The sequence below is a fragment of the Heterobasidion irregulare genome (genome assembly GCF_000320585.1).
Source record: "Heterobasidion irregulare TC 32-1 unplaced genomic scaffold scaffold_10, whole genome shotgun sequence".
NCBI classification, from domain to species: domain Eukaryota; kingdom Fungi; phylum Basidiomycota; class Agaricomycetes; order Russulales; family Bondarzewiaceae; genus Heterobasidion; species Heterobasidion irregulare.
This window is the reverse complement of record NW_009258206.1, coordinates 1,470,154-1,494,431: the sequence shown is the minus strand read 5'-3', so window position 1 is coordinate 1,494,431 and position 24,278 is coordinate 1,470,154. Positions and strand designations below refer to the sequence as shown.

At 54.7% G+C, this 24,278-nt stretch overlaps 8 protein-coding genes across 8 annotated transcripts; 3 read left to right on the top strand and 5 right to left on the bottom strand.

Moving 5' to 3' along the window:
• Positions 1-1,590: 1,590 nt before the first annotated feature.
• Positions 1,591-4,870, top strand: HETIRDRAFT_235382 (uncharacterized protein; the record flags this gene model as incomplete). Its single annotated transcript, XM_009552702.1, has 9 exons — positions 1,591-1,738; positions 1,828-2,213; positions 2,271-2,441; positions 2,522-2,559; positions 2,659-2,903; positions 2,991-3,932; positions 4,005-4,141; positions 4,215-4,683; positions 4,794-4,870. Coding segments are annotated over 9 exons (2,613 nt in total), but the record flags the coding sequence as incomplete, so codon positions are not given.
• Positions 4,871-6,114: 1,244 nt separating this feature from the next.
• HETIRDRAFT_421624 (uncharacterized protein) lies at positions 6,115-7,147 on the bottom strand (the record flags this gene model as incomplete). The annotated part of the gene is made up of 5 exons (XM_009552701.1): positions 6,115-6,140; positions 6,401-6,623; positions 6,724-6,799; positions 6,922-7,017; positions 7,104-7,147. The coding sequence occupies 5 exons, from the start codon at positions 7,145-7,147 to the stop codon at positions 6,115-6,117; spliced, it is 465 nt and encodes a 154-aa protein (XP_009550996.1).
• A 195-nt stretch (positions 7,148-7,342) lies between these two features.
• On the bottom strand, positions 7,343-11,741 carry HETIRDRAFT_65385 (uncharacterized protein; the record flags this gene model as incomplete). The annotated part of the gene is made up of 7 exons (XM_009552220.1): positions 7,343-7,846; positions 7,903-8,116; positions 8,170-8,258; positions 8,310-8,381; positions 8,443-8,806; positions 8,865-8,987; positions 11,596-11,741. 7 exons carry the CDS (start codon positions 11,739-11,741, stop codon positions 7,796-7,798), a joined length of 1,059 nt encoding a protein of 352 aa, XP_009550515.1. The 3' UTR covers positions 7,343-7,795.
• A 339-nt stretch (positions 11,742-12,080) lies between these two features.
• HETIRDRAFT_421621 (uncharacterized protein) lies at positions 12,081-13,864 on the bottom strand (the record flags this gene model as incomplete). Its single annotated transcript, XM_009552700.1, has 2 exons — positions 12,081-13,800; positions 13,851-13,864. 2 exons carry the CDS (start codon positions 13,862-13,864, stop codon positions 12,081-12,083), a joined length of 1,734 nt encoding a protein of 577 aa, XP_009550995.1.
• A 548-nt stretch (positions 13,865-14,412) lies between these two features.
• On the top strand, positions 14,413-16,729 carry HETIRDRAFT_37134 (uncharacterized protein). Its single transcript, XM_009552169.1, has 15 exons — positions 14,413-14,494; positions 14,550-14,563; positions 14,612-14,667; positions 14,727-14,820; positions 14,886-14,902; positions 14,953-15,046; positions 15,105-15,161; positions 15,219-15,279; positions 15,336-15,400; positions 15,453-15,557; positions 15,607-15,666; positions 15,719-15,745; positions 15,800-16,202; positions 16,264-16,419; positions 16,478-16,729. The coding sequence occupies exons 1-15, from the start codon at positions 14,446-14,448 to the stop codon at positions 16,612-16,614; spliced, it is 1,395 nt and encodes a 464-aa protein (XP_009550464.1). The 5' UTR covers positions 14,413-14,445; the 3' UTR covers positions 16,615-16,729.
• A 435-nt stretch (positions 16,730-17,164) lies between these two features.
• On the bottom strand, positions 17,165-17,888 carry HETIRDRAFT_389067 (uncharacterized protein). Its single transcript, XM_009552699.1, has 5 exons — positions 17,857-17,888; positions 17,741-17,789; positions 17,512-17,618; positions 17,328-17,369; positions 17,165-17,268 (listed from the first exon to the last, which is right to left on the bottom strand). The coding sequence occupies exons 1-5, from the start codon at positions 17,857-17,859 to the stop codon at positions 17,221-17,223; spliced, it is 249 nt and encodes an 82-aa protein (XP_009550994.1). The 5' UTR covers positions 17,860-17,888; the 3' UTR covers positions 17,165-17,220.
• A 975-nt stretch (positions 17,889-18,863) lies between these two features.
• Positions 18,864-20,922, top strand: HETIRDRAFT_52554 (peroxisomal assembly protein PEX3; the record flags this gene model as incomplete). Its single annotated transcript, XM_009552208.1, has 7 exons — positions 18,864-19,021; positions 19,077-19,577; positions 19,689-19,732; positions 19,793-20,153; positions 20,216-20,326; positions 20,376-20,742; positions 20,848-20,922. 7 exons carry the CDS (start codon positions 18,864-18,866, stop codon positions 20,920-20,922), a joined length of 1,617 nt encoding a protein of 538 aa, XP_009550503.1.
• An 841-nt stretch (positions 20,923-21,763) lies between these two features.
• Positions 21,764-23,375, bottom strand: HETIRDRAFT_441859 (uncharacterized protein). The gene is made up of 5 exons (XM_009552698.1): positions 23,276-23,375; positions 22,682-23,214; positions 22,587-22,604; positions 22,484-22,498; positions 21,764-22,360 (listed from the first exon to the last, which is right to left on the bottom strand). Exons 1-5 carry the CDS (start codon positions 23,331-23,333, stop codon positions 21,875-21,877), a joined length of 1,110 nt encoding a protein of 369 aa, XP_009550993.1. The 5' UTR covers positions 23,334-23,375; the 3' UTR covers positions 21,764-21,874.
• Between the last annotated feature and the right edge of the window lie 903 nt (positions 23,376-24,278).

Genomic DNA, 24,278 nt, shown 5'->3' with positions numbered 1-24,278 from the left:
TAGATGTCAACTGTTGACTGGTTGTTACTGGGCGGCATCACCAGATCCACCGTGCACGCACACAACACAGGACAGTGCAGTGCCTACTTACGCTATGTGTTGGCCCACTGGACCCGGCCGCGCCGTGTCCTTTCACGGAGTCACCTCGTTATTTAGCGCCGCCCTTTGTCTCTCCGTCCGGATGCGGGGTGACTCAGACGCCTATATTACCACCACCCCACCGCCTTTGAGGGAACGGGGGGCTCTTTGTGGTCCAGGAAAGCAGGTTACATAGGTTAGGGCCGCGCGCGGGGTGGGACTCTCGCACAAAAGGGATCAAGCTCGAGACCCAGCTGCTTATAACTTAGCTAGGGACGGCGTGCTGGTTATAAGTATCCTGGACCTGAACCACCGCTCTCTCTTCTCCCCGCTTGTCTGCTCGCCCGTCCCTCCTCTTCCCGCCTCGCCTCGCCTCGTCTCGCCTGTGACTCGCCGCGCATCGTACTATCACGGAGGGCTAGATCGCGAGGCTGCGTGTCTCACCGGACGCTTGCGTCGTCCCGTTCCTGCTTCCACGACGACCGCCCTTGCCGCCCTGCGCCTCGACCCCGCGCGCCCGCGCGCACGCTTGACAGGACCGCTCCTCCATCTCCACCCCTGCCATACCCGCGCTGCAACGCCCATACCCGTCTCCACCACACCAGCACACACAAATTCACAACCACAGCAGCCACAACGAGCACTCACCGGCACCCAGCATATCATATCATAGCATAGCATAGCATGACGATACCCCCGGCGGCCGAGGGCGGCGCGGACGGCGTAGGCCCCGTCGACGGCAGCCACGGCGGCGGCGGGCCGCACCACCGGCACCCGCAACAGCACGCGTATCACGGCCAGCACTACCAGCACTACCAGCACGGCAAGCGGACGCTGCAGCGCGCGGCGAACCTGCTCACGAGCCGCGGGCAGCCGCGCCCGGAGCTCAAGGCGTCGCTGCTTGAGATGTCGGCGGCGGCGCGCGGGGCGGCGGTGGCTATCGTGACTGTGAGGGAGGGCGAGAGGACGGAGGGCGCGGGAGGGAATGCGCGAGAGGGCGCGAGAGAGGGGGAGGGGGAGGGGCGCGGACACGGGCGGAGCAGGAGCGAGGGGGGCGCGGGGGTGCGGCGGCTGTCGTCGTTGAAGCGGACGCTGATGAGCGTGAAGGAGGGCGCGTCGGCGTCGTTGGCGAGCGGGGTGCAGACGGTCGCGCGGTCCAAGTCGTGGCGGTTCAGCGGCAGCAAGGCGAGCAGCGGCGGTGGCGGTGGCGGGCACGGCCAGGAGGAACAGCACGCGCGCGGGGGCCAGAAAAGGAAAGGCCACGCGCGGAGCATGTCAGACGCCCCCCCGCCTCGCCCGCGGCTCGTTTTCTCTCCAGACGGCAGCGACCGCGCATTTGCCAGCGACAGCGACAGCATCCACGGCACCGGCAGCACCGACGTCGTACCACCCGCACACATCCTCCGCAAGGCGAGCACCAGAGCGAGCACGAGCACGAGCATGCAGATGAGCCCTGTCGTCGAGTCCCCGAGCCAGGTACACGCGCGCGCGGCGGGCCCCCTCGCGCAGCCGGCGTCCATCGCGGACGTCGCGGTGCCCCAGCTGCTGCAGCAGGGCACGCCCATGATCAAGGTCTCCGCGAAGAAGCAGAAGCGCGTCGTGTTCAGGCTCGACCCTGATCAGGGCCAGATCATCTGGGAGGGCAAGAAACACAGGATCAGTGCGTCTCTCTCCCTCCTCTTTCGTTTTCCCGTCCTTTTTAGCACTCGGCGCTTGCTGACCGCATCGATGCGCGTCTTGGCCGTGCAGTTCCTATCGAGAACATCAAGGAGCTCCGCTCTGGGGCCGATGCGCGCTACTACCGCGAGCAGTTCCAGCTCTCGCAGGACCACGAGAGCCGTTGGCTGACGATCATCTACACGCTCGACGGGCAGTACAAGACGTGGCACGTCGTCGCGCCCTCGCGCGACGTCTACAATATGTGGGACCTCACGCTGCGCAAGCTGTACGCCATGCGGCAGGCGCTCATGACGGGGCTCGGGAACGTGGACCTGCGGGAGGCCGTGTGGGAGAAGCAGTACTGGAAAGGCGCGGACGAGGAGGCGGACCAGAGGCTCTATTTTGAGGACGTCGAGACGCTGTGCAAGAGACTGAACATCAATCCGTCGCGGGAGGACCTGCTGCGGCGATTCCAGGTGCGTTTCTTGTTTTTGTATCTACTGTGTGTTGACGGGGACGACGACGACGCGCAGCAAGCGGACGTGCAGAACCGCGGGTTCCTGGACTTTGCGGATTTCCAGCGGTTCGTGAAGCTGCTGAAGACGCGGCCCGAGCTGGAGCGGCTGTACAAGAAGCTGTGCGCGGTGCACGGCGGGACGTTCAACTTTGGCGTGTTCGAGTACTTCATGCGCGAGCACCAGAAGGTGGGCCATCATCCGTCGACCGGATCTCCTTTTTGGGTCTGACGGGCTGTTTTCGTGTGTTTGTGCTGCGGGTCCGGCAGTCGACCGCGTCGGAGGCGGATCTGGAGCGCATCTTCGCGTACTACACCGGCGCGAGGGACGCCGATCAGGTCCCCCAGCTCCCGATCGAGTTCGCACTCAAGGACGAGTCCGCGTCCCAGCCGCCGCCCTCCCCAAGCCCGCCGCGCTCCTCGTCCGCCGCCGTCCTCACCCTCGAGGGCTTCACCTCCTTCCTCCTCTCCACCGACAACTCCGCCTTCGCGGACCAGAACCGCGGCATCCACCACGACATGACCCGCCCGCTCTCCGAGTACTACATCTCGTCGTCGCATAACACGTACTTGGTCGGCCATCAGCTCGTCGGCGTCAGCACCGTCGAGGGCTATATACGCGCGCTGTTACACAGCTGTCGGAGCGTCGAGCGTGCGTTCTCGCTTTTCTCTCAGTCGCTGATTTTTATTGCATGTTTTCTAATATTAATATTGATTTCGGTCGTTTCACGTGCCGCAGTGGACATATACGACGGAGACGCCGAGCCGGTCATTTACCACGGCAAGACGCTCACCTCCAAGGTCGCGCTGCGCGAGGTCTGCCAGGCGATCGCCAAGTACGCCTTCGTTGTCTCCCCGTACCCGATCATCATCTCCGCCGAGGTCCACTGCAGCATTCCGCAGCAGGAGATGCTCGTCGCGATCATGCGCGAGGTGTTTGGGGACGCGCTCGTCAGCGCGCCGCCCGAGGGGCGCCCCAAGATCGAGGTGCTCCCGAGCCCGGAGGAACTCAAGGGGAGGGTGCTGTTGAAGGTGCGTTTCGTCGTTTTTGGTGGCCGGATGGGACAAGCGCTGACGCGTGGGGCTTGTTTGCAGGCGAAGAACTTGTATGTGTCCGAGAGCGAGGGGATGCGCAACAAGGAGCTGGCTGTCGAGACCGAGTCGTCGACGACGTCCGAAACCTCATCGACCGATTCTGAGGTCCTGTCCGGTGAGCCGCTCTCCGCGATATGTTTCTCGTCGAACGAGCACTCATCCAAATTCTGCATCCCAGAACTGAAGCAGGAGTTCAACAAAGCCCGACACGCCCTCTCGCGACACAGACCCAGCGCGCGGCGGCCCTCCTCCGCCTCCTCGACCTCCGGGCGCGCCCCGCCCGCCGAGCGCTCGAAGGCGCGCATGTCGCTCGCGCTCGTGTCCCTGCTCGTGTACACCGTCGGCGTCAAGTGCCGCGGGCTGAATAAGAAGGAGCAGTACGCGCCCGAGCACGTCTTCTCGCTCTCGGAGAACACCGCGAACAAGATGTTCCGCCAGGGCGCGATGGCGGACCTGATCAAGCACACGCGCATGCACGTCGTGCGCGTGTATCCGAAGGGCCTCCGGCTGAGCTCGTCGAATTATGAGCCGCATCGGTATTGGTCGGCGGGCGCGCAGCTGGTGGCGATCAATTGGCAGACGTTCGGTGCGTCCGCGCCCTCCTTTATTTTTATTTTTATTGCTTTTTTGGATGTGGGCGCTCATGTGTGTTGCGCAGATCTGGGGTATATGATCAACCATGCGATGTTCCAGCGCAACGGCAGGTCCGGGTACGTCCTCAAGCCCCTCGCGCTGCGCTCGTCCGCGGACAAGGACCTCCTGGGCAAACGGACGAAACACTTCCTCGACGTGACCGTGCGTCCCCCGCCTCGTTTTGTTTTCCCATTTTCCCTCGCTGACGCGACTTCTCCCCTCCTTCGACGCACAGATCATCTCCGCGCAGCAGCTGCCCAGGCCGAAGGACGCGCACGGCCGCGAGGTGCTCGACAAGTCCGTCATCGACCCGTTCGTCGAGGTCTCCGTGCACGTGCCGGACTGGACGCAGACGCCCTTCATCCCGCCCACCGCGAGCGCCGCGGGCGTCACGTACGCGCCCGCGACCTCTCCTCCCCATTCCTCCCATTCCTCTCCTGCTCCTGCTCCTGCTCCTGCTCCTGCCCCCGCCGCCGCCTCGTCCTCCGCGGGCGCGACGACGGCGCGGGTGGTGTCGTACAAGACGGGCGTGGTGAAGAACAACGGGTTCAACCCCGTGTGGGAGGAGGCGCTGAGCCTGCCGTTCGACTGCGTCGGCGGGATGCGCGAACTTGTGTTTGTGCGGTTCGCGGTGCGCGAGGAGGGCGAGGACGAGCGCGAGCCGCTTGCGGTGCATTGCGTGAGCTTGGGGAGCCTGCAGGAAGGTGCGTCGGTGGTGTCTCCCTCTTTCCCCCCCTCCCCCCTTTTTTCTTTCTTTTTGAACTGCGTGTGGGGACGGATAGCTGACTGTATTTCGTTTTGGTGATGTTTGTAGGGTTCCGCCATCTGCCGCTCCACGACGCGCAGCTCTCGCAGTATTTGTTCTCGACGCTCTTCGTGCAGGTCAACATCCGCGACGCCTGAGCCCGCCCGCCCGCCCGCCCGCCCGCCCCTCCGCCCTGGCTCTGCCGTTCTCGCTTCTCGCTTGTTCGCACTCTCCCTCCCTGCGTCTGTGTCTCTGTTCCGTATCGAGTTTGGATCCGCCACCGCTATCGCCTTGCCCCGTTCCGTCGCGTCTTTGTCTGCGCCCCCCGCGTCTTTGTTCTGATCGGCCCACCTCGACCTCTCACCATTGTATTTTTGGCACCTCACGTACAGCATACGACCTAGCACCCATCGTCCCGTCGTCCCATCGTCCCATCGTCCCGTCGTCCCATCGTCCCATCGTCCCGTCGTCCCATACACATGTATATACATACTCGCACACACACATACATAACATACATACGTATACGCATGCTTGCATACCCCCCTCACTCGGCCATCCGCATCTCCGTCCGTTGACCTCACGCACTCACGTTTCTTTTCGTTTTTGTCCGTTTCGGTTCGGTTCGTTTCGTTTCGTTTCGTTTCGTTTCGTTTCGTTTCGTTGATCACCCATGTTCTTGTGTTCCTGCGCTCGCCTCTGCGGGCGCAGTTGTTGCTGTTGCTGCTGCCACTTTTGCAGCCTCTTGCTTATCTAGTATAATTACATGCATGCACGTAGTAGTCCTCGGGTTTCACAGTGACCACGCCCGCGTCGCGCGGCGGCAAGGAAGCGTCGTAAGGTACTAGCATATTGCTCTCGCCGCGTGCAAATCTGCGTACTCTACACCATTGCTCTCTTTTCACAGAGGTCCTCGTACCCTCGTTCACTTGCCTATGGATAAGCAGTAGTCTACCGGGCCGTGTGTGCCAGCGAAGCCGGCATATGCATGTGCGGTGATTGAGCGGGTCGGGGGCATAGAGTTTGTATTGGGACATCAGATCATACAACAATGGTGGTGGTGGCGGTGGCGGTGGCGGTTCGATTTGGGATCCGAGATGGAGCAGGGGAGCATAAGTACGAGTTCATATATGACGAAGGGTAAATAGGGAAAGGAAAGAAGTAAAAGAAGGAGATGCGGAAGCGAAGGCGATGGAAAGAAGCGGTGGGCGATAGCATGGCGGAGACGAGGGGGGTGAGTGATGATAGACTTCGTGCGATTTAAACAGGGCGCGCGGCCGGCCGAATAATAAAACAGAGAGCGATCCGAAGGTGAGGTTTCGATTCCGATAACGTTCGAGGGATTATTTCCAAGTCCGAGAACGATGACGATGGCGATGGTGCGCACAGTTCATGAGGGGGGCGGGGTGACGGGGCCTGTGCGGTAACAGGGTGAGCGGAACGACGACGCGAAGAGGTGGGCGGGGAGGGGGATGGGCGCACCGAAAAGGCCCGTGCGCGGAGGGGCGGCGACGACGGCGTGTCCAGGATTGCGGGCCTGAGGCGCGATGAGGGGATTCGCTAATCGCACGATCGCGTTCCGAGTCAAAAGAGCAATCGGCGAGCGGGAGAACAACGGCGATTTAGTATTTCGCGACGGTGGGAGATGCAAGGGGAGATGGGAACGGGATACGCACGCCTCCACTGGGCCCAGGAGGGCATCTCGGGCTTGGGGGGTTCTGGGGGAGGCGGGGGCGGGGCGGGAGCGATGGCGGCGGGCTGTTTGCCTTTTGCGCCGCGCGGGGGCCGTTCGGGCCGTTTGTGCACGGTGCGCCAGCCGGGCTTTGCGGGGGCGATGTCTTCGATCGGCGGGAGTGCGGGCGGGGCTTCGGGCGGGGGTAGCATATCGGGGAGGGGCATCTGGAGGGAGGCGGTGGGGAAGGGTGGTATTGAGGATTAAGATTGGGGTTGGGGTTGGTGGGGAAGGGGGGTGGGAGGAGTAGGTCGGAGGGCTCCTTACCTTGGGACGCCAGTCGGGGGAGTATTCACCGCCGGCGCCGTGTTTCGACTTGACGGCCATGAGCTCTGCGATCTCGCTGATGCGTGCGTCAGCAAGTCAGTCTCCCTGGTATGAAGGGGGGTATGTCGCCGCATGCGCGATGGGGTTGGATGTGTGGAGAAGACAGGTAAGAGGGAGCATGAGGGAGAGTGAACGCACTGCTGGAGAGCGCGGCGCTCGTCGCGCAGCTTGCCGACCTCCTGGAGGAGGATGCGCACCTCGCTCGCGAGCGCCTTGCTGAAGTCGTTGATGTACCTGGACGTGTGCGCCGTGCGGAGATCAGTCATCTCAATTCTCGATGATCCTCATCGGGCGCGCCGGTCTGAGAGCGGCGAACGTACCTCGGGGGCGGGCCGGTGAACGGTCCTTGTTTCGGGGTTGCCATCGAGTCGAATAGGTGTTTCTAAGAGACAATGGAGTGCAGGACGGGATGTGGGAGAGAGAGATGGAGTTGTGGTGGATGTGATGGTCGCGGTCGGAATTGGCAACTTGAACGGTGGGAAACCGGCGCCACCACCGATGCTGCACCTCGACTCCTCGTCCGGTTCTCTCATAATCGACTATCCTACGTTGGGCGCATAGCTGGAAAAGTCGAACGTATCATCTGGAGGTACAGTATGCCCCGATGGGCCCCGATCCGCTACAACTGGCGCTACGCTGTACTAGATTCCCTCAGGCGGCCAATACATCCTCATGACGAGGAGGTGAGTTTGGCTGACCTCATCTCTAAATTCATGGTGGGGATCCAAATTGAGGATACTTGCCTTCCTATCTTCACACCTGGTGGGAGCGGTAACAGGTATCTTTGTTCGGTGGTTAATTTATTTAGTATCTGAGGGCAAGCGTTTCTACGCCCACCCAAATAAGCCTGACTGCACTATAATATCAGCACTGTTCATCGTCACTCGTGCTTCAGATAGGTCTTGAAATACTAATGTCCTTGATTCGTACATATTTTAAACTGCCAGGGTCACAAGTCATGCCAATCGTATGGTTCTTGCGTCAGATATCTCACAAGACGGCCCACTCAACCTCAGATCGATCGATATTCAGTTCCCTTGCTCGCCAACCAAGTCTCGGGACCCTGTGCCAATACATATCTTCAACAAGGTGTGTGGTAGTTCATTTCAAGTGGCTGACCTTGCGATTGGCCATCCTCCGATTCTTGACCCTCCTAGCCTGCCATGATCCAGCTGTTTCGTCAGTATCATACTTGCCCGGGGGCGCTTTGGCCACAGCTTCTGCGATCATATCACTTTCCTCGGAGAGGGGTGCCATCTTCCACGACTTTCCCGGGCGTAAGAAGAATACTAGAGACCAGCGGTCATAAGCTGCTTGCTGCTTGGGAGGCGGACTTGAAAGTTTTTTTGTCAGGGAACGAAAGGTAATACCTGGGATGTGACTTACACGACGCGGTGAAGGTTCGAACGCAGAATTCCGCCACTGAAAATAACCATGGCATCCCCGAGATTACAGATCGCATGCCCAGGAATAGGCTTAGGTGAGGTCAACACATGATATGATACCGAGTTCACAGCAGTGCTCACTTTCACATATTTCCAGGTGTCTGCGCCAGGCGTAAGGACCTGTAGACCGCCGAGTCGGTTATGAAGAAACGACTATGGTAACCTCGCATATCTCAATAGTTTGTTACTGGAAGCAAGAATCCTTGTAACCCACCAAGGAACCAAAGTCTGTGTGTGCCCCGAGCAGCGCGCTATCCGAAGGTATATCCATGGTTTTTGGCGATTTGATGCACCTAGCTTCGCATCCGCTGTATTCCATCACGCTGTGCCTCTTAGCGATAGCGCCTCTGGGAAGTCCAAGACGATCGTTCAAGACATTCAGGAGAGTGTTGGTCACATCGAGGGACTTGCGGACGAATGGAATGATTGTCGACTCCATCCGCGCATTGACTGTTGACGGGTAAGTGCGGTGCGTCGGAGTGGGCCAGCTCATGACATCGTCCTTGGAGATATTGATGACTTCGTTGATATCCGGAGTCCCTCTTTCATCTGTGATGTTCGCACCCATATACTTGTAGCTGCAGGTAATGTTAATATCGGATAAACGGCCCTTTTGACGAAGTGGGAACTATTCACCCGAAAGACATGCCCTCGTCGCCCTGCTCATACTTCATCTTCTCTCTCAGAGGCAAGTCCATCGTCTCCGCGCCCATGTCGAACATGCCAACCACTTCATCATCAACTCCGTGATTTTTCAGGCTACAAAATCTCGACTCAACAGGGAATTAGCTTAGAGGGCGGTGGTCTGCTACGCACTACCAGAAGCCAAGTTCGGTGGCGGCTTTCCACAGTCTGTCGATCTCTTTATCATCCCCCGCTTTGATCAAAGCGTAGTCGATAATCAATAGCGGGACGGTCGGGACGTCGTCTGGAAAGTCGGGAAAGGAGACAGCACCAGGCATGATGGGAAATCTCTCGGAATGGATGGGAGCTTGTGCTTTATGCGAAAGGCTTCTTATACGGCTGGCTGATTTTTCTCAGGGATTGTGAACGGCTTCTCATCGTACTTATTCTTGGACCTGTGTTGCATCGGTTGCTTGAGGTCATTGTCACGAGACAACGAGAGTTCTCTCGCAAAAGCATCCTTACCCTCACATAGCTCATCATCTTAATATTGCAATTAGACAATAAAATCTATGTGAATTAACTTCACAACGGATTCGTGCTGTTACTAAGTTCGATGCATGTAAACATTTTGTGTGGAGTACAGGGAAGGTGAAAGCCTTTCGTGTCTTCACCAATCTCCGTCCCAAAACGCCTTCACAGGCACGATCGCTCCTAACCGCCCCAAAATATCTCAAGGGCAGATACCAGGTAAGTTATAAGATATGACCGTGAGGGAATATCCTTCAGTCTCCCCCAGTCGATCCAGACTGGCGGATCTACTTTCACGGACATGTGATGGCGCGTCGTCAGGACGCATCCCAAATTCTTTTGTTGTACTCCTTCGCCTCTCCGTCGATGCTTCATCGACAGGATTCGGTCAGGTGTTTTTCCTCGCTCGAAATATGTCTCCACCGATGCTTGATACTCACACTAGTGGTCAAACAGGATCCATCTCATGTAAACGTTGTACAAGACAGCGTATTTGCGGCCAATGACATTTCGGCACACCAGCGCTTCAGAGCACTGCGCCTTGTGCGCGACTCGCGACGATCCGCAAAAAAACCAGTTGACGATACTTGCTTTCTTCTGCCTCTGAAAGATCAGGGTGATAAGATATATTCTTTATTAACATATCTGTCTGGGCAAGACATCTTTTAATACAGCCTCTCTCTTTACACCTGGAAGGAGTGATATCGGGCATCCTTCTTTGCTTTCCCTGAAAGAGGCCATGGTTGATCCATACAGTATTTGAGGGCAAGCTTTTCCACCTAAATAACCTTAGCAGTGAGTACACACCGCACTATTAGGACTGTTCAGTATCGCACGTCACTTGTAGCACACATGCTTTGGACAGGTCTTTCAAAACCTCAAGTCCTCGATTCGCACAATACTGGCAGCAGCCATTGTCACCTTAATCGTACACATGGTGCGAGGCCGCCCACTCAACCTCAGATCGATCGATATTCAGTTCCCTTGCTCGCCAACCATGTCTCAGGACCCTGTTTAAATATTTGGTCAACTAGGTGTGTGGACTTAATTCCAAGCAACAGACCTTGCGATTGGCAATTCTTCGATACTTGACCCTTCTGGCATACCATGATCCAGCTGTTTCGGCAGTATCGTACTTGCCCGGGGGGGCCTTGGCCACAGCTTCTGCGATCATATCACTTTCCTCGGAGAGGGGCGCCATCTTCCACGACTTTCCCGGGCGTACAAAGAATACCACAGAATAGCGATCATAAGCTGCTTGCTGCTTAGGAGGCGGACTTGAAATTTTTGCTCGTCAGGGGACGAGGAATACACATCTAGGATGTGACTCACACGACACGGTGAAGGTTCGAGCGCAAAATTCCGCCACTGAAAATAAACATGGCATCGCCGAGGTTACAAATTGCATGCCCCGGAATGGGCTTCAATGAGATCAGCATGGTATATGACGCCAAGTTTACCGCAGTGCTCACCTTCACATATTTCCAGGTGTCTGCGTCAGGTGAAAGGACCTGTAGACCACCGAGTCGGTTATGAAGAAACGACTACGGTAATCCCGCATGTCTCAATATTCCTTCATTGCTAGCATCGATTCTTGCTACCCACCAGTGAACCATAATCTGCGTGCGCTCCAAGCAGTGCGCTATCCGAAGGTATATCCATGGTTTTTGGCGACTTGATGCACCTAGCTTCGCATCCGCTGTGCTCCATCAAACTGTGCCTCTTAGCAATGGCACCCTTAGGAAGTCCAAGGCGATCGTTCAAGGCATTCAAGAGCGTATTGGTCACGTCGAGGGACTTGCGAACGAATGGGATGATAGTTGATTCCATCTGCGCGTTGACCATTGACGGGTAAGTGCGGTGCGTCGGAGTGGGCCAGCTAATGACATCGTCCTTCGAGATATTGATCCGTTCGTTGATGTCCGGTGTCCCTCTTTCATCTGTGATATTGGCACCTATAAATTTGTACCTGCAGATATTTTGAATGTGAATATCAAACGAAGGCCCTTTCGATAAGGTGGGAAATATTCACCCAAAAGACGTGCCCTCGTCGCCCTGCTCATACTTCATCTTCTCTTCCAGAGGCAAGTCCATCGTCTCCACGCCCATGTCAAACATGCCAGCCACTTCGTCATCGGCTCCATGGTTTTTCAGACTACAGGATGTTAGCTCAACAAAGAAAGAGCTTGGAGGGCGGTGGTCTGCTACGCACTACCAGAAGCCAAGTTCGGTAGCGGCTTTCCACAGTCTGTCGATCTCCTTCTCATCCCCCGCTTTGATCAAAGCATAGTCAATGATCAATAGCGGGACAGTCGGAACGTCGTCTGGGAAATCGGGGAACGAGACAGTACCGGGCATGATCGGTAATAACAAAGAATGGACGGAAGCTTGTGCTCCATCCAGGAGGCCCTTTATACGGCTGGCCAAGTTTGCTCAGGAATCGTATATGACTTCTCATCGTACTTATTCTTGGGCCAGTGTTGCGCCGCCTGCTTGAGGTTGTTGTCACGAGACAACGAGAGTTCTCTCGCAAAAGCATCCTTACCCTCATACAGCTCATCATTTTGGAGCAGTGTTTATCTTGCCATTCGATAAACGAATATATGTGAATTGGATTCATGCTGTTGTTTCAAACCAAATTCAATGCATGTGAACATTTCGTCCAGAAACCAGGGGAGGCGAAACCCTTTTGTATCTTCACCGCTCTCCGTTCCAAAACACTTTCACCGACACAATCCCTTCTAGCTGTTCTAGCTGTTCTACCCACTTTTTTGACGCTTCGTTCCTTGGCAGTTGAAGCTCAAGTTCTTCCAAATGAGCTTTCAAGTCATTGCGCTTCTGAAGGGCTGCTACTAGTTGATCCTGGTAAATCAACGACCCGCCGCAGAAGGGCTGTTCAGTTTCGTGTCCTAATACGAGAGATCGTAGGTTCGGGAAGAAACATTTATCGATATGCATCCTTGCCTCGTCTCCTGCTGAGTTGGATGTGGAGGCAAGCATCGCACAAAAAAGTGGGAGAGCATCATCATGAAACGATACCTGATCCCAATTCTCAGCTTTCTCCAGCACCTGGATGATCGGTATGTAGAGTTCGGGGTCTTGTGTTCGAAGTGAAATCCATAATGCCTCCAATTTCCGAATGTAAAGAGCATTCGCCACCAAGGACAGGCTGTTCGGATCCAAGTGATCCAAATCAAGTAAGATGGAAGGTTTGCAACGGAAATGGTCTTTTTGGTCGGAGAAATTTCGCCCTATAACAACTACCGACCCACCCAGTGAACCGACGGAAATCGAAAGGGTTCGTAGGGGTAGTGCTTTCCCAGTTTTACCACTATGTTTCTCCAGCATCGGAAGGAGCAGGTCGACGAAACCCTCGCGTGTGTGATTTCTGCAAGTGAAATGGACCATCGATGTTTCAGGAATTTGAATGCTGCCCAGAACAGCAATACAAGGCGCCCATGATCCTCTCAAGATGAGAGACGATAGGTCGAGTAGTTCAATGCCAGGCTGTCTCATTCGACTATATACACCCGTATCTGGGGTGTATCGAGGGAAGTACTCCTCGATATCCAAAGTTTCCAGGTGATGCATGTTCGCCAGCATGTCAAAAAAGTCATCTTTGGAAGGGAGGTAGTTCTCTTCTACTTGCTGATACTGCCATTGTGTGAGCGCTATTGTTAGATGAGATAGGTTGCGCATAATCGGTGAGATCCAAGGGATTGTACATCCGACGAGAGTTACAACACGAAGGCTTAGAGCATAGTCGCCAAACATATTGTTGGGGATGTGTACATTTTTTTTGGTTTCGACGACAAACTTCACCCATTCTAGAGATGGGGCCGGGGAAGTGAGGAATTTCACGACTGGGTTGATTGTATCAACTCCGCCGAGTGGTTGCCTTAGGCCAAGCTCCCTTCTTTGTGACATATGGGAGGACAAGACACCCAGAACACTTTCAGCGTCTTCAGCGTATCTGATGCGGATGGCACGGATGACCAATGGTCCTTGCTTGGCACGATCTAACATCGTCTGAATCCACCAAGAACTGAGGTCGAAGTTGATATTCGCCCATAGTACTGGACTGTCCAAAGCGACTCGCCTCCAATGGCTGCAGACATGAGAAACCACGATCCATCCCAGTGAAATCCTGTATCTGACGGTGGGAGCTTCATCGGCAGCTAACAAGGAGAAAATGCTGACCAGCAATTCGGGAGGAAGTCGTGATACAGGCGGCAACCTGTTGCGCCATTCACGCAGGGAAGACAGGGCCTCCCGTAGGGCAGCAATCTTTCCATCTATTTGCTTGAACAGGCTTGTAGTGCTGATAGAACCAGATGATGCGAGAAGATTATTCAACGCGCTGATTCGTACATTCTTCGCCTGCGTCCAAAACTCCAGGGCTCTTAGTGAGTGACGACTGTGGCGTGGGTTGGATCTGCAAATTCTGACCATGGTAAGATTCCTCACCTGGCTGCCGGCATCTTGTGATCTGTTGTCTTCAGCAGACAATTCCAGGAAGTATCAATGGTCGTCCGAGCTTGACAGTGGCGAAGAAGATAGAACTGGCCACGAATATGTGCCTGCGCGGCAGAACCCGACGGAATTGGCCATAGAACTGCTCGAAGTTTCGATTTGGAACAAAAGTGTTACGCTTGCGGAATCCGTGCCCACGATCTCGTCTCTCGATCGCTCCAAGACTGAGACATTGGACATCCGCATTCGACATGCAAAATAGAAAATATTTTTCATGCTTTCCATCCTCCATCGCTTGTCTATCCAACACGCAAGAATTGCTACAACCGCCCTCATGGTCGCCAAGCGTGCAAGAAAGAATCAGCGCCAAGTAATCTCAAGCGTTGGCGTCGCGAGAGTAGCGGAAGTAAAGGCAACTATAGCTGTGCCTATCGAAGTGGAGGCTAATAGGAGAGTGTCGTCGAGAATTCGGGCCAAAAAGGTGGTTGTTCCGCAGGCTGATGCTGAGAGCCCTTTGACGGAATTGGACGAACCTGAAACCGAACCCTCACCGAAGAAGCGTAGGCGCAAGGTCAAAGAGTGTGAGCCCATGGTCTATAATATCCTTCCAGTGGAAGCGAAGAAAACAACATACAAAGGTGCGTTTTTGTTGTTCGCGTGCGCGGCTGGCCTCTCATGCGACTTGTGCGCTAGGCCGGCTAGGATATGTGAGTTTGATACATCAATCAATCTCTTTCCATTCTAAATTCATGCAGGCGTGTTTGAATACCATTCTCCGGGAGACGAAACCGGAGCCTACGTTTTGTAGCAGGTACGTCTCAATGATCGTTGAATCTAGGACGACGTCCTTATTTTATTGTTTCTTCGCAGGACCTGTCGATTGGCTACTATTGCGAAGAACGGCCTTGATTTCGCAAAAGATCTTGGCATTCAAAATGTTAGAGATCTTAGCAAACTCATACAGGTGAGTGCATCCATTGAACGGACACAAAGACCCTGTTTTCACGGCTGTACGCGCGTCATTATCAGTGGAATGAGGCGAACAAGTATGTTTTTTACCTTGACCTTTTGCAATAAATTGCTGACCTGCGTATAGTATCCGTTTCATGCGTATATCGTCAGAGTTATTTCCATTTGCTTCCCACAGCAAGTATGGGTATTCTCTGGACTACGCTGCTACCGAACTCAAGGTGAATAACTCTGCTCATTCAATTCATAATCGTCGAACTGAACTTGCTTCTCGTCAAGGCTGCAGGCGATCTTGCCAACTCTCTGGGCCATCGGATGACACTACACCCTGGACAGGTGCGTTTTCAAGCTTATGACATTATCAATACAAGCTGACTTCTGCACTGGGCATAGTTTACACAGCTGGGTTCACCGAGGGAGGACGTAGTGGAAGCCTCGGTTCGAGAGCTTCATTGTGAGCCCAGCATCCTCCGTCATGGCCTTTGAATCACATTCTCAGCTATGTGATAGATCATTGTTCAATCCTGCGACACATGGGCATGGGCAAGGATAGCGTGATCATCATCCACATGGGTGTTCGTCCGGGTCCCTTCGCAGCTAGAGCTGTTACTGACCTATCAACGTTAGGGTATGTATGGTGATAAACCGTCCGCGCTGGCGCGATTTAAGGAGAATTACACCTCGAAACTTTCTGATGAAATCAAGGCGCGACTGGTCTTGGAAAATGACGAGGTCCGTGTTCACTTTTCAACGACATGCACAAGCTTATGGACTTTTTCAGATGTGTTATAATGTCGACGATCTTCTTCCTGTATGCGAGGAACTTGATATCCCTATTGTGGTAGGTCACCACCCTATGTGTGTCAGGCCTCTCACTAAAATTTGCCTGCTAGTTTGATTACCACCACGACTGGATATACGTGCGTTTTCAATGATACATCGCTGATCTATGCATTTTTCTCAATATATTACAGCCATCCTCTCAACCAGCTTCAGTCCTCCTTCCGCGAATCAACGCTATATGGCATCGGAAAGGCATCAAACCCAAGCAACATCTCTCCTCACCGCGTCCTGGCGCGGTCACGATTATGGAGCGCCGTGCGCACGCACGGCGGTGCAAGGAATTGCCGGATGAACTGCAACTAGAAGGCGCGGGATGGCGATGGGTCCCAACGACCGGATCCGACGGCGCTGAACAAGCACAGAGGGAATGGTTCGATCTCATGATCGAGGCCAAAGATAAGGAGCAGGCCGTGTTTCAGTTGTACAGGACGTACGGTCTCGAGGACGTCAATTGGGACAATTTGAGGCCCGAGCAGGCGGATGCCAGTGACTCGGAAGGTGCCAAGGTTAGGAATGATAAGAGAAAGAAAATAGGTACGTTTCGCATTGAAGTGGTCACATCATGCGTCAAACGCTAAGCAAACCATTCCCTTAGACAAGCCTGTAGATGACACTGTGGCACTCGACGCTCCGGACGAAGATATCGCGATTGAAGTCGAAGCTCCAGACCCCGAGATATCTTTCACCTCACTAGAAGAAAATTCTCAGACGCCCCGCAAGCGTACGAGGGCTTCGACTAAGGTCAAACGGCGTGAGCACCAGCCTTGCCTATCCGATGTGATCGAGTCTCAATACCAATCTTTGAATAGTAGATTCACGATGCGACCGTAGCATAGCAGATGCTTCCGACCTAGATGACAAGACTCTTACTGCGAAAATCGTATCGAATATTGAGGAAGCCATTGAGCGAGATATAGTGGCCAAGAAAGGAAAGAGGAAGCTTTGAAGCTCGAAGTCGTCTCGTGAGATCGAGGCAACCTAATTATTAGTATTTATCAACTATGTATCCCTGCGTCTCGACACACTTAATTCGTGATCATTGAACATATGAACGTACACCACGATAGAAGATTCTTGAAGGATAGTCCTCACCGTCGCTCCCAAGATCGCACCATCATCGGTTCAAGCACCTTGAACTCTGCCATATACTTGAATTCTGTTTGCCCACAACGGAATCAAGGCCATAAACCTAGCCTCCCAAAATCAGCCTTTAAACAAAGATGAGAAGGCAGTGACCGTCGTTCGTATTTAAACAAATCAAGCCTCGCCTCCTGGTATCTAAGCAATGCATGTTTCACAGCTGGTGCTCGCCTTATCAACATGGCACGAGTCTTGAGAATCATGGACAGGTAAGCACTCGCTATTCTGTGCGCGATGGGCACTATCGGGATTGGCCAAATTCTTCAATCAAGTGGTGCACATCAGGATTGGCATGCCAAGAATTACATCTTGCTGGATCTCAGCCTAGTTGAGCAATTGAGGAATGGGACGTTCGAGATGGAGAGTCAGTGCGTAGATTTGACGACGGGAATGGACAAAGGGTAAGGTGCTTCTATGACTCTTCCTTCGCTGCCTCCGCATCGCGGTATTGCTTCGCCCACTGAGAGGTGCCCGATTGTCAGGATTATGATGAGGGTTACATTATGACGTCGAACGAACCTTCATAGAGGGGATTGGTCGCACTGGCTGGACATACCGCCACTGCATGGGCGAACAACGTCGAGTATCATCAGTAACGAGAGATTTTGGCACAGAGCACAAATGTACAGGCACGCAGGAGTATAAGACGAGTAGAGGAAGAAAGGAGAGAAGTAGATGGGAGAGAAGGGATGGCTGGACGAACCTCTTTGTCTGCGCTTAGAGTCCAGACACCGTATGTCACGGCGAGGATTCCGCCAAAAAGGATAGCAGTGTTGGACTTCCAGTTCGAGGGGCGGGTCCACCAGCCACCTATGATCACAGACATACCAAAAGACCATTGTCAACCCGATGAAAACATGCCGGCCGTGTCCATCGAGACCACAGTCAGCCGTCAGCGGGCTATTGCGGGACAACGGGTGTGGGTGCCGCACCTGCTGGTGACCAGACTTCTTTTGGATAGGGATATCTAGCTCCGCCACCCTAAAGAGTTTTGCAGTGAGCGGTTGATAGTGGGCTATGTGATACACGCTATATGTGATGAGCGCACCATTGTGATGTTCAGGATGAGGTTCGTACCGCAGTGAGGCGTGACGGCGCCGGTCGACCCGTACGCGGAAATAGGGTCGCGTGGCAATTACGTACGACGAGCAGCCTCCGCCGTTCAAGCAGTGTTCAACCAAGCTTCAAGCCCCAAGGGAAGACGGTTGCCTGTTGTCTTTTGGAAGATATTCTGCACGGGAACAATATCTGACTTTTGCATGAAATTAGCAGCTTTCTCCTATTTCTTTGGTATGTTTGGTGTGCAGAAATCTTGTCTGAGATTCGAGAACAGACCTGGACAGGTTCAACAGACCATATCAAAGAAGATTTGGCGACATCGTCGGACAGTGTCTGAAAATATACAGAATCACACAGGAATGAAAAGGGTATGGTATGGGCGTCTCAGCTGGTCTTAGAGTTAGGGATGAGTGCGGCGACAGCATTCGCGTTGAAAATAGTAGATTAGTCTGAGTAGTGTACTATGGTCTAAGCGGTGATGTAAATTAACCAACGAACCATTCCGAAAGGAAAGTGCTGGAGGTTGGAGTTCCGTAAAGGCCAAACCCTACCATATTGGTAGTGTCGCACGTAGAAGCGATGTGAGTCGACATACCGGGATTGAGAAACCTGCTGAGAAATATGTAGTTGAAGTGCTTCATGACGAGCCAGTAGATATTGACTACATCGATGGGGAGTTCTTTAAAGCCCCTCCGGGTGCTGGTAGTACGTCTGTGAAGCCAGACATAGAAGCTAACTGGAGGCAGCAACACTCAAGATTCTATTATGTCTTGTATCATCGTGATCTACCGTGATCTATGTGGGAATCTGGAGGTTGAACAGGCTGGAGTCTGCTGAAGATGGTTGTCGGGGTGAAGAAACACATGGGATGGAGGCCGGAAGCCGGATCCGCTCCTCGCGCCTACACACCTTCAAGGCATCCAACAGCTGGTGCTATTACGGTCTCCTCGCCTCTCGCCTCATGTGCCTCATACCCCATACAACAACACCATCAACATGTTCAAATCACTAACCGGCTACTTCTACGAACGGCGCGCTGGCTTCGTCCGCGCAGCTGGTGTCCTCGGCGGCGCGTATCTCGTCGGCCGCTATGTCCTCGACCGCCTCGAGGACGTTCGCGGTCGGGTCGTGCAAGAGCGGCTTGCTAGAGAAAAGTGCGTGCTTCGTGGTCTCTTTCTCATCCTATACAAACCGAGCGACCCTGCGCAGTGTACGGAAGCGGTTCCAGCAGAATATGCAGGACATCTCGTTCATGATAATGACGCACATGCCCATCCTCGGACAACACGTTTTAACAGAAATGGAGGTGGAGGCGCTCACTGCTGAGCTGCAGTCTCTCTCCAAGGCTTCAAAGATATATCCATCCCAGCCGCGACCCCTGCCCCCGTCTCCGCCGGTGCCTTCCTCAGAATCTTCGATGACATCGAGCATCGAAATCGTGCGAGATGGGGATGCAAGCTCAGATGTGCGCTCGGAAAGTGGCTCGGCATCTGCTTCTGAACAGTCTGTGCTTGTAGAAGCTGGTCCTTCACGGCTCGCAGAGTCGCAGACGAGTTGGGTCGATGACTTCGCTGCAAGGCCAGAATCCGCACATGACGCGCAGAGTTCTAGGCCGCCGCAAAGTACCCTGGAGAGCATCGATGGTGCGAATCTCTCGGACTCTTTAATGACTGCGAGCAGCTCTGCTTTGAGCAGCACTGGCGAATCTGGGTCTACGTCTGCGTCTGGTGTCGTGAGGGCGTTTTTTTTGGTCCATCGTCTTATTTATTGATCGTGATTCTCTTTCCAGCTCGACCCATCAACCTCCCAAATGAGCCTCAGCACGAAAACCAAATCTCAGCTCTGGAGAGAGGTCAAGATGCTTAGTGAGTTCTCCATCAATGCGAAGCCGCCTCAAGTCTCTCATCGACGCGTATCTCTAACAGCGGTAACACGGACGCTCACCGTAATGTACTCAACTGCTCTCCTCTCTCTCTTCACCCACATCCAGTTATCCCTCCTCGGGCGGTACAAATACGTCCACTCGGTGGTCGAGCTCTCTCAAGACGAGGACGCGCAGGATTTCGAGGCCTCCATCGCGTCGTTGTTCTTCACTCCTCCAGTAGATCAGGATATGGAAGCATTGTGGGACGAGAAACATGAATGGGAGGAGGACAGTATTTGGAGAGATGGCGTGGACGAGGAGACAGAGAGGAAATACCTGACGCTGAGCTGGTGGATCCTGAATATTGGGTGGAAGGACGTGGCAGAGCGCGTGCGGAGAGGTGTCGAGGAGGTTTTTGAGGGGTTCGTATTTGTCCTTGTCTCATCGCCGCCTTTTGTTGACGCCTTCTTTCTTGCTCGTATAGGGTGTCTCTAAAAAATAAGCTGGGTATTGTCGAGTTTCACAGACTGATCTGTGACGTGCGAAGGCGCGTGGAGCACGAGGTCACCTTTGACGGGAGCGAGCGGCGGATAAAGTATGAAGACTCTCCATATATTGTCATCAGCATGCTAATTTTCATTCAGCTTCCTCTCCACCCTCCTTCCGCCCACATCGTCCGCGCTCTCTCACCTCCTCACACGTGCAGGTTTTCCTTCGCAACCCTACCACCCACAACACCTCAACCTACCCGCATCTGATACCCAAGGCCCTGCCTTTACCGTACTGCTCGAGGAGACCCGCGACCTCCTCTCGTCGCCCGATTTCATGCTCGTGCTCGAGCGGTGCCTTGACTCGGGAACGGAGATCTTGCTAGAAGGGCTGAAGAAGAACGTCTTCGTGGGGGAAGAGGACGAGAGCGGGGAGGTGAAGATGAGACTAGCGGGGATGTTACCGGGGCTGGCGAGGTGGAGCACGCTGGCGCTTAATGGGCTGCCCAACGAGCTCGTCGATGTGTGTCCCTTTCCCCTCTGACCTTTCTGGATTTACTTCTCGCGCGCTCTTCGTCACATATTCGCGAAGATGATGCTGATACGCTATGGTGTTTGCTCATCGCAGGGCTTTGCGAACATCCGGGAGGTGGCCGCCTTGTCGGCAATCATATATTCGGGGTACGAGGACCGGTTCCGGTGATTCTGGGTGTAAGTACATCGTGTATGTACGCTGCGATCTCTTTCTTCTCCTTCTATGCTTGCTGCGCGCGCAATGCTTTCCCAAACCTGAACTTTCGGAGCCAACCTAGCTCCGGTGTGCGGCAACGACAACTACAGACTCTGTGTTCGCGTGTTCCTGTGCGGATGCTGAAGCTGGACATTCTGGACGTCGCCCCCGTTGCCGCTGCTTTTATTTTTACTCCCGCGCGCGCTATGGGCCAGTCGGGTCGAGGTGCTCTCAGGTGCCTCTCAGGGGTGTGCGCCCCTGTACATCGCACGTTTTCAATCGAGCCCCTGGAGGTTCGAACGCGGGTTCCTGCACGGGGGAAGCTCCCATTCTACGCGACGATCTTGTGCCGTTGACGTCAATATGGAGGCGGTGTGCTCACGGTAGGTGCTGCATTGAGGACAGCGTGCTGATGCGGGCGCGCCGATCCCGGATTGGGGGGTCACCGTTCAGCGTGATCGCTCTGCCGGTGAGAGGCGAGACATTGCGAGGACTAAATGGGAAGGTACAGGTCTGCGCGTTGGTCCTGGAGTGGTCCTGGTTGGTGCGTCGTTGGCAGCTCGTCATAGACAGGCACTGCTCTGGAACATGAGGCCCCCGTCATCGGCATGACGCAGCAGTTTATATGTTCTAATCTTGACTTGGTTCTCAATGCGTGCGCGCGATGATGCTGATGAGCTAGATCCGTCGCCGAAGGAAGGCTTTGAATTAGAGACTTCTATCAATTGAAGGCGGTGGTCGGGTGCTATAGTTTTGGGGTGGCGTCTGGTACGGCCTGGTAGCGTTGAACTAGATGTTCGCACCAAGAGACAAGGACCATGCTTGCGGAAGCTATGTACTTTATTCAAAGATTCGCCCTTGACAGCGCTAGCACTTAATACACTGATACCGTTCGATCTGCTAGTACCGAATGAGCTCAGAAAATCTATATCTTCGACAGCGCCTCCAAGTCAACCAAGCTCCCCTCGCTATTCAACGCCGCCTGAATGAAAGCAAGATCTCTCAACGCACTCCTCGGATTCTGCTTCTCGTCGTCGTTCCCAATCACCGCACCGAAGAAGCTCCTCACCTCATCGCTCACGCCCGTCGACTCTTCGACGATCACCTCCCCCTCCCCCCGCTCATTGTGCAGGACCAACTGCATCGCCTGCTTCTTCCCTTCCTCGACGGCCGCCGCGCCGACCGTGAGCCACCCGGTCGACCCGGTGATCGTGTACCCGTTCCCGGGGGTGTACTCGTTCGAGGGCGCGGCGAACGTGACCTCGAAGAGCCCGTGCGCGCCGTCGTGTGCGGACTTCGCGATCGCGTGGATCGTGTCTTTCGGCGCGAGGTGGGCTTTGGAGAGCGAGGTGAAAGCGGACAGGTGCGTGAGGGGCGAGGGGAGCATGATGCGCAGCGCTGCGGCGAAATGCTATCGTTCCAAAGAAGAAGGAGAAGAAGGAGAAGAAATGGTGTGATAGTGCGATTGAGTTGAGCGGGGTCAGGTGGTCGGTCAATTCGGGCGGTGAGGATGCGAAGCGAAGAAGGGGCTTACCACTCCACCATCAAGCTGACGTGGAATTCCGAATTGTGAGCACACCGGAACGGAAGTAGGTCAGGGTTAGTCTGCGGACATTCGACGTGGATGCATGACATACCAAGAAGCCGCCCTGATACTAGAGTCGCGTCGAGACAAACATCAAAACAAACGTCAATTATGCAGATGCTCGATTGCGGAAATAGATAGGCTCACGTCCGGCACAGTCCTCCAGGGTGTCTTGTACCACTTGGAGTCCTTATCCATGTAATTGGTAACGCGAGCTTTGAAAAACAAGACCTTGCCAATCTTGCCATCCCGGATAGCCTGCGCAGCCCTCTGGTAAATCGGTTCGGTCTCGTAGTTTTCAGCGACGCGCCACACAAGCCCCTTTGGCTTATACTCGCTCTCATATTTTCTGATCAGCTCGATCGCGCCCGCGACATCTGCCGCGATGGGTTTCTCGCTCAGCACGTGCTTGCTGGCCGCCAGAGCCTTCAGGACGATGGAGGGCTGAGTGGTGATGGGCAGCACGACGATGACGGCGCGGATGTCGGAGCGCGCGAGGAGCGCGTCGAGGTCCGTGGACGGGTCGCCATCGTGGTAGATCGATGGGGGCGTCGCCAATTTGAGAGTGTTGTTGGCAGCGGCTGCTAGATCGAGGGCGCTCTTCTCTGACCTAGAGTAGACTGCCTTGAGGACGGGAGATATATTGCTGCCCGCCAAGGACGCGATCGCGGGGAGATGGGCTGGCGTTGGCGATGGGGGTTCGATGGATCATGTAACAGATCTGAGACAATGAGCACGCACCCTCTTTTGCGAATATGCCTGCGCCTAGGATAGCAAAGCCTGGTGCGTCGGAAGCCATGGTCGCTCGAGATGCAGAGGATGGACGAAGACGATCTGGGACAGGGCCGCGATTTTAAGTGCGTGTCGATGTCGCTGGCACCCACTTTCGTCTGGCCTCTAGGCCTGGAGACAGCTGACGAGTTGTGGCGCCGCGGGGCAAGTAAGGGTCTGTCCCACGGAATGCAACCACAGGATATAATTAAAACAACAGCATGTGAGCATGTTCAGAGTTGAGAGAAGCGGTAACGACAGCTCGGAGAGGCTGGAGGGAAGATAGAGATATCAGTCAGACCCCGAGAAGGCCTCTTCATCCATGAAGCGCAGGCAGCCCATATTCGCACTAGATCTTGGTATGTCAGGAAATGCATTTTCCCAAACCTGATCGACCGTACTCGTACATATGTGCCAGTCCCTGGCCAGACAGACACCTTCCACCGCTCTTCTGACACCGTCGCGTGTTCATGAGAATGCAGGATGTTGTTTGAATGAAGCTCTGAGTAAAAGAGGAGCACTGGCCTACGAGCGTTGGGAAACGAATCGAGGCACCCGCCGGGGTCGCCCCACTGCTGCCGTAACCAAGCTTTCGGGGGTCCGCTTCCCCACACGGGCCTCGCTGCCTTCCAATGTTGCACAAAATCATCTTATTAGACTACCCCATTGATCAAATTCCAGTGCGCACGAGTCTCCGTCTTTCTCTGCGCGTATCCGATTCACAGACACTCCCTCACCCAGCAATCTAGATTCGCTTGTGCGCACGAGCCGCTGCGGATTTTCTTCCCGCATACGTTTTGCGTGTGTCGGGGGAACTGCTGTATTCACAGTCGTGAACCGGCGGGGAAATATCGGCGGGTTAGCGTCAGAGGATAGTCGGTATTGAATTCGAAGGCTACCGTGTCAGCTAAGCACAGGCTTCGAGCCTTCGTTGCCGGCGTCGTGGCGAGCAGCTGCAGCTCGGTCTGATCGT

Coding starts and splice junctions, on each gene's coding strand:
- HETIRDRAFT_37134 (XM_009552169.1), top strand. CDS start 14,446: ATGGTCTATAATATCCTTCCAGTGGAAGCGAAGAAAACAACATACAAA. Junction 15,047..15,104: donor ACGCTGCTACCGAACTCAAG/GTGAATAACTCT, acceptor CTTCTCGTCAAG/GCTGCAGGCGATCTTGCCAA. Junction 16,420..16,477: donor TTCGACTAAGGTCAAACGGC/GTGAGCACCAGC, acceptor ATCTTTGAATAG/TAGATTCACGATGCGACCGT.
- HETIRDRAFT_389067 (XM_009552699.1), bottom strand. Junction 17,370..17,511: donor CTCTAAGCGCAGACAAAGAG/GTTCGTCCAGCC, acceptor TCGCCCATGCAG/TGGCGGTATGTCCAGCCAGT. Junction 17,269..17,327: donor GACCAATCCCCTCTATGAAG/GTTCGTTCGACG, acceptor GGCACCTCTCAG/TGGGCGAAGCAATACCGCGA.
- HETIRDRAFT_441859 (XM_009552698.1), bottom strand. CDS start 23,333: ATGGCTTCCGACGCACCAGGCTTTGCTATCCTAGGCGCAGGCATATTC. Junction 23,215..23,275: donor AGGCATATTCGCAAAAGAGG/GTGCGTGCTCAT, acceptor CGCCAACGCCAG/CCCATCTCCCCGCGATCGCG.